Source organism: Terrapene carolina, unplaced genomic scaffold, assembly GCF_002925995.2.
Source record: "Terrapene carolina triunguis isolate 2854851 unplaced genomic scaffold, T_m_triunguis-2.0 Scaffold18244, whole genome shotgun sequence".
Taxonomy (NCBI): domain Eukaryota; kingdom Metazoa; phylum Chordata; order Testudines; family Emydidae; genus Terrapene; species Terrapene triunguis.
The window spans coordinates 1-7,654 of NW_020682595.1; the positions used below are offsets into that span (position 1 = coordinate 1).

Sequence of the window (7,654 nt, forward strand, 5' to 3'; positions counted from 1 at the left end):
TGGCCTTTCCCCACCACCTAGAGACTTAAGAAATGCATAGGGGAAACCGAGGCACCCACACAGTATTCAGAGGAAACATTAAGAACAGTCCCACTTTGTCACACATGTGTAGTGCAGTGTGTGTGGAGGGATGTGCTGTCATTGTTTAGAGTAGCACAGTGTGTTTTGTAAAGCAGTGTGAAATATACCAGCCTGGCAGGAGGTCGGAGATGGACAGCAGGAGTCCTGGCCCCCAGGCCCCCCCCACCAGACCCCCTCCCCTCCCAGAGCCAGGGAGAGAACCCAGGAGTTCTGGCTCTCAGCCCCCCTGCTCAAACCACAATGTCCCCTTTCCTCCCTGAGCTGTGGCTAGAACCCAGGCATCCTGACCCCTGCCAGGGCTCTCCCTGCTAGGCTTTGAGGGGCCCCCTGGCAGCCGTTGCCCCCTTTTCTGATCTCTGCCCCTTGTTCATGGCCAGGTGCGGACCCTGCCCCCTGTGTCTTCCCCTTCACCTACAAGGGCAAGGTCTACACGGCCTGCACAACCGAGGACAGTGACCGGCCCTGGTGCGCCACCACCGCCAACTACGACCAGGACAAGGCCTACAGGGTCTGCTCCGAGGAGAGTGAGCAGCCAGGGGTGGGACAGCTGGGGGACGGGATGGGAGGGAAGCCGGGGGATGGGATGGGGAAAGGGGGTAGCTGGGGCACGGTTCAGGGATGGGGGGCAGCCCCAAGACAGGATGGGGATGGGGAAGAGCCAGCGGATGGGATGGGAACCGGGCACAGCACCGGGCAGCATGGAGGAGCGTCATGTTCCCCGTTTGTGATTCCACATGCCCAGAGCTGGCGGGTCTGGCCAATGTCCAGGTGCTCGGCCACTGTCTTCCTACCACCTGCCCCAGCGATGTCTCCAGAGCTGGGCAGGGCAGAGCCACCCAGTTGGTCTGTCTGATTAGCCCAATACAACCCCGCCCATCTGTCTGTCTGTCTATGGGTCAGACCCTTGCAGGGTGGCAGCAGAGTCCCCATCTCTGGTGGGCCTTACCCCCCCCCCCAGGCTCTGCCCAGGGTGGGGTGAGGGGTCCGCACCCGTCTGCACTAAACCCAGGGTGTCCCACCCCCTGACAATCCCTGTCTGTGTTTCCACTCAGCCTATGGGGGGAACTCGGAAGGCCAGCCCTGCTTCTTCCCCTTCGTGTACAAGGGCAGCACCTTCCACACCTGCATCACGGAGCAGCGCCACGGGGCCCAGCCCTGGTGCGCCACCACGGCAAACTACGACACGGATCAGCGCTGGAGCTACTGTTCTGACACAAGTATGGTGCCTCCGGGGACCCCACCCAGTGTCCCCCCACACACCCAGCCCTGCTGGTGCCCTTCACTCCTGACCCACAGCCCCTGCTAGCCCAGCCCTGGGCTCACCCCCAGCCCTGCTGGTGCTCTTCACTCCTGACCCACAGCCCCAGCTAGCCCAGCCCTGGGCTCACCCCCCTCACAGCTCTGCCAGTGCCCCATAACCCAGTCCCCCATTCCCTGCACTACCCCACGGTTGTTGGGGGCAGTGGCCAGGCTGCTGTGGGGCTCAGGGGAGACAAGGGGTTTTATTTACCTGGAAATGGGCTCAACTTGTGGTGATTCTGATTTGAGTGTGAGCCGCGTTACCCAGCATGCTCTCTGTCTCTTCGGTCTCCCACATCCCATCTCTCTCCCCCGCCCCATCTCCCGCAGTGCTTGGCGGGAACTCGGAGGAGCCCTGTACGTTCCCATTCAGCTACAAAGGCAAGAGGTACACGGCTTGTACCATGGATGACAGCAAGCGGCCCTGGTGTGCCACCACGAGCAACTATGAAGCAGACCAAAAATGGAGGTACTGCGGCACGGCAGGTATGTGGGGCCAGGAGAGGCTTAAGGGGTGGGTTTGCTTTGCAGCTGGTATGTACACAGACTGGGAGGTGGGGGGGGGAATCAGGACACATGCGTTCTATTCCTCATAGACTCATAGACTTTAAGGTCAGAAGGGACCATTATGATCATCTAGTCCGACCGCCTGCACAATGCAGGCCACAGAATCTCACCCACCCGCTGCTGTAACAAACCCCTAACCTATGTCTGAGTTATTGAAGTCCTCAATTTGTGGTTTAAAGACCTCAAGGTGCAGAAAATCCTCCAGCAAGTGACCCGTGCCCCAAGCTGCAGAGGAAGGCGAAAAACCTCCAGGGCCTCTGCCAATCTGCCCTGGAGGAAAATTCCTTCCCGACCCCAAATATGGCGATCAGCTAAACCCTGAGCATGTGGGCAAGACTCACCAGCCAGACACCCAGGAAAGAATTCTCTGTAGTAACTCAGATCCCACCCCATCTAACATCCCATCACAGACCATTGGGCATATTTACCTGCTAATAATCAAAGATCAATTAATTGCTAGCATTCCTGGTTTTGGCTCTGTTTCTATGCAGCACCGGGCATGACGGGGCCCGATCTCAATGACTGTGTGTCTGGGCAATGCTCTATTCTACTCTATTCTATTCTATGTGTGTCTCCATTACTGTGGTATCTGAACAGCTAAACAAAAGGAGTGGACAAGAAGCATTCATTTGTGTATAGGTCCTGTAGGAGCAAGGAACATCTCAGTGCCCAAATTGAACCACACCAAAATTTTGCCCAGTGCTGCCAATTGACACCTTGGATCTTTTCCCTAGCCTAGAAATATTTTTGGGAATTCAACATTTTTCCCCTCTGGGTTGGAGGGGGAAAAAAATGAAACCTCGAAAATATTCATGAACTGAAAAGCCAAACTCTCTTTCAGTTCGGCTCAGTTAAAAAGTTTCGTTTTGAAATGTTCTGTTTCAATTTCAACCTTTTTTTCTTTTTTTAATTTGTTTTTACTCTAATTAGCTTAAATTCCTGTAACCCTTCTGCCAGTCAGAGCTGGCAGTAACAAGGGCCGGGTTCAGTATCTAGGGGTTCCTTTTCAACAATACAACACAGAACAAGCTCGAGCCCCCACCCAGTGACCTGGGACAATTACACACCACCCCCTGGGCGCCCCTAAGAGCCAAAACTTCCCCTCTTGCAAGCACAGAGTCTGAGTGTAGAAAAGAAACTTTTAATAAAAGGAGGGAAGTAACTCTACATTAATTTGGGAAAACACCACAAACAGGGTTCATAAACATAAACCATGAGCAAAAGACCCACCCCCAACTAAGTTGGGCCGTGTCCTTTTCCCCTCAAGGTCTTAAGTCCAGCAACAAAAAGTCCCTTTAACATGCCCATCTCTTCTCTGCACCCACTCACAGTTGCTGTCCTTGGCCAGTGCAGACCTAGAGTTCAGAGGTGCATCTGCAGAGTTCACCTCCTACCCTGGGTGGAAGGAGGGTGGGTAAGGAGTCACCTTACTTGCTCCACTGCTCAGGCACTCACTCGTCGCCCCTCTCTGCGGGGCTCTGCTCTGGCCCTCTCCACCAGCTGCCCTGCTGGCCACTCGCTAAGATGTCTTCAGGGCCCACCACTTAACACAGCTCTCAGTGATTTCAGCTGTTAGTGGGGGAGCCTCACTTCTGGTGCACATGGGTCAGTCTCTTGCATCAGAGTCACTGTCCCAAAGCAAGTCTAATACCTAGACCGAGGTATCAGTGACTTCAGCTCTGCAGCATGTAACAAAACTCTCAATTGAGTCTAAATTAGCTCTTTTATTATACCATGGAGAGAGGATGGGTCAAAGAGTGTCTGGGGCCCTTGGGCACAGTCCACACAAACACTTGTCCCCACCCTCTCTCAGTTTATTGGGCTTTGGAACTCATGTCCCCTGCCTAGTGAGTGCTGTTCAGTTGAGGGTATGCCAGGTACAGTGCCCTCGGTTCACACAAGGATAGCAATCCTTTATTACTCCTGCCCCAATAACAAGGAGCCTGGGGATGCCACACCAGCCAAAAGTGACCATTTGGGCCAGCAATCACATCATGCTGAGCACCTAGGCAGGGTGGATGTGTCCATGCAAACAAGATCAGCTTCTGAAGTCCTCTTCCACAGCTCACCACTAGATGTCAGGGGAGAGCTCATTCAGACTCTGCTTGCATTTCAAAATAAAAAGGCGCTCCCAACCCAGAACCCAGATTTTTTTCCCATTTCAAACACGTCTAAACATTTCCACGCTTTTTTCCCCTCTACATTTTTTTCAAGTCGTGAAATGCGTCAAAACCAGCAACATTCATCAAAATGCTCAAACAGTTTCGATTCCCACGAATTGGCATTTTTTCCACTTAAAAAAAATGTTTTGTTGGGAAAATTCGTGCCCGGTTCTCCCAGCAAATCGCCTGCCCTACGTCCTGCCTTCTGCCCTGTCTTAACCCTTTCCTCCCTTGCCTCTTTCTCCACCAGCTGCAGGGGGAAATTTGGACAGCTCCCCTTGCGTCTTCCCTTTCATCTATAAGGACAAGATCTACCACAGCTGTATGGCAGTCGATGACAAGATGGGAAGGCCCTGGTGTGCTACCACTCCCAACTATGACAAAGACCATCTCTGGCGCTTCTGCTTGAGCAAGGGTGAGTCCCGGCCGTGACCAGAGCGCTCTGTGTCGACACAGAGGGAAAGGGTCTGTGGAGGACGTGCCGGTACGTGGAGCTCTAGCACAGGGGGTGCTGTCACCCAGTCTTGCAGGCCAAATGAGCTTCCTGGTGGGGCTGTGTGCTACAAATGGCTTCCCCTGTGCAGCCAGATTGCCTGGCACCTCCTTGTGATGCGGCTGTCAGAGATGGGAGGCCATTGCCAGGCTAGATAGGCCCCCGGGGTGATCCCATGCTCCTAGGCGCAACGCCATTCACCCACTGTACAAAATTATCTTCGTTTCACCGCAGCAGTGAGATGAGACACCCCGGCTTTTCTTTTTTGCTAACAAAACGGCCATGACGGTCATTCTCTTTGGCGTTCACTCTGATTAACTTGTTGCCTTTGCAGCCTATGGGGGGAACTCCAGTGGCAAGCGCTGCACGTTTCCTTTCATCTACAAAACTGAGCTATTTCACAGCTGCACGAATGCTGGAGACAAGAAGGGAAATTTCTGGTGTGCCACAACCCAGAACTACAACCAGGATAAGCTGTGGAGCTACTGTCCAGATATCAGTAATGTATCCAGTCTCTTTGTATATTCCCTCTGGGGCAGATCTGGTTTTCTGGTGATTCTGAAAAATCAGGCTAGGGGACGAGCTTGTCATGGATTGCCATGAAAATGAATTTTTTGAAATTGTCAGTGAATCAAAAAATTGGGAGGGGGAGATAATTTCAGGTAGATCATGAAAGTTCATTTTTTTTAAAATTGTCATTTCATTGCAAAGTCAGAAAAATGGTTTTGAGTGTATTCCTAAAATGAAATTTCTGAAATTTGCAGAGAGTTAAAAAAATTAGAAAAACGTTTGTCTTGGGTTGTCCAGAAAATGAAACATTTCACAGTTTTTAATTAATCAAAAAAATCGGGGGACAATGTGTTTTGGGAGGATCCCAGAAACAAATTTGTTTGTAATTTTCTATCATTTGAAAGATCGGGGAAAAAAACATTTTGGGTGGATCCTGGAATTGAAATTTTCTTCAATACTTATTGTGAATTAAAAAATCAGGAAACAAAATTGTTTTGGGTGGATCCCAAAAATTAATTTTTAAAAATTTTCATTGAACTGAAAATTTGAGGAAAAAAATCCCTTTGGGTTTAATGGAACATTTCATTTCAATTTTGAGCATTTTTTAAACTTTCTAAATTTTGGTTTTAATAAAATAGGAGATTTTGAAAGCAGATGTTGTTTCAAATTGAAGAATCGACTCTTTCTGAATTTTTGGTCGTTTTTCCAACATGAACAATCCCTCACTACACATTTTGGCTTCACCAAATCTGTACTTTTTGCCAAAAACATTTAATCTGAAAAGTTTCATCAACCTCTATTTGCCAAGTTACCCAGGCGCCTCCAGATCTCCTGTATGATCTCATCACCTCTCTGCTGTGCCCCTGAGCCAATGAGGAGTTGTGACACTTTGGTACCAGTGGGAGTTGGGCAGTGGGAGTCTACCTGATTGGTGGGTGGGATCCTGGCTTACAACACACCCCTCCTAGCAGCTGAAGGAGCCTCTAAGGATTCCTTCAGGAAAGGTTCGATGCCAGGGTCTAGGAGCAGCCATAGAATCAGATCCAGAAATGATGGAGGGTCTGACCTCAGTGGGATTTGGAAATCCAGGTTCCTGTCCCAGCCCAGTCTCGGGTTATCCAGAAAATGAAATATTCCAGTTTTCAATGAATCAAAAAAAATTGGGGGACAATGTGTTTTGGGAGAATCCCAGAAACAAACATGTTGGAAATGTTCTGTGATTTGAAAGATCGGGGGGGGGGGGGAACCATTTTGGGTGGATCCTGGAATTGAAATTTTCTTTAAAACTTTTGGTGAATTAAAAAAAACAGGAAACAAAATTATTTTGGGGGGAATCCCGAAAATTAATTTTTAAAAAATTTTCATTGATTGAAAATTTAGGGGGGGAAATCCCTTTGGGGTGAAAAGAACATTTCATTTAAATTTTGAACATTTTTTAAACTATCTAAATTTCAGTTTTAATAAAATAGAAGGAAATTTTGAAAGCAGAAGTTGTTTCAGGTTGAAGAATTAACTTTTTCTGAATGTTTTTGGTCATTTTTTCAACATGAACAATCCCACACAACTGACATGCTTTCACAATATATTTTGGTTTCACTGACTCTGTACTTTTAGCCAAAAACATTTTATCTGAAAAGTTTCACCCACCTCTATGTCCAGGAGCCTCCGGATCACCTGTATGATCACATCACCTCTCTGCTGTGCTCCTGAGCCAATAAGAAGTTGTGACACTTGGATGCCAATGGGAGTTGGGCAATGGGAGTCTACCTGATTGATGGGTGGGATCCTGGCTTTCAACACGCCCCTCCCACCAGCTGAATGAGCCTCTAAGGATTCCTTCAGGAAAGTTTCAAGGCCAGGGTCAAGGAGCAGCCATAGAATCAGATCCAGAAGCGATAGAGTCAGTGGGTTTTGGGAAGCCAGATTCCTGTTGGCCCTCCTGGAAGATGCTTTAGCCATGATGATGTCTTCAAATCCAGACCGGATGCCGTTCTAGAAGATACTTGAGTGAAACCCAAGTTATTGGGTTCAACACAGAGAGAATCGGGGAACATTCACTGGCCTGTGTTCCACAGGACTTCAGACTAGATGATCCCAGTGGACCCATCTGGTCATGGAATCTATGAATCCATGAAAACTTACCTGAGATTTCTTGGCTGTTGGTGATGAGTGGCTGGGTCATAGTGGGATGGGGGAGCCATTAGTCCATAGGCAGGTGAACGTGTTGGCGGTGTCTATAACCACCTCCCTTTGCATCCCTAGTTCTGGGTGGGAACGCGCCAGGAAAGAGCTGTGCGTTCCCCTTCATCTATAACAAACAAGTGCACTACACCTGCATCAGCGACGGGGACAGCTCGGGAAAACTGTGGTGCAGCACCACCAGGACTTACAACGTGGACAAGAAGTGGACTTACTGCTCCACGCCAGGTAGGACAGGGGACGGAGGAAGCTGAGCCTTGTGGTTAAGGTGTTTGGCTCATCGAGGTCTGGGTCAATTCCTGGCTCTTTCATAGACTCCTTGAGTGAGTCAGTTAGGAAGTGG

The 7,654-nt window shown here is 49.5% G+C and overlaps 1 protein-coding gene across 1 annotated transcript; it reads left to right on the forward strand.

Annotated features, from left to right (window-relative positions):
* Positions 1 to 458: 458 nt before the first annotated feature.
* On the forward strand, positions 459 to 2,686 carry LOC112124424 (matrix metalloproteinase-9-like; the record flags this gene model as incomplete). Its single annotated transcript, XM_029913948.1, has 4 exons — positions 459 to 605; positions 1,134 to 1,298; positions 1,711 to 1,866; positions 2,682 to 2,686. Coding segments are annotated over 4 exons (473 nt in total), but the record flags the coding sequence as incomplete, so codon positions are not given.
* Between the last annotated feature and the right edge of the window lie 4,968 nt (positions 2,687 to 7,654).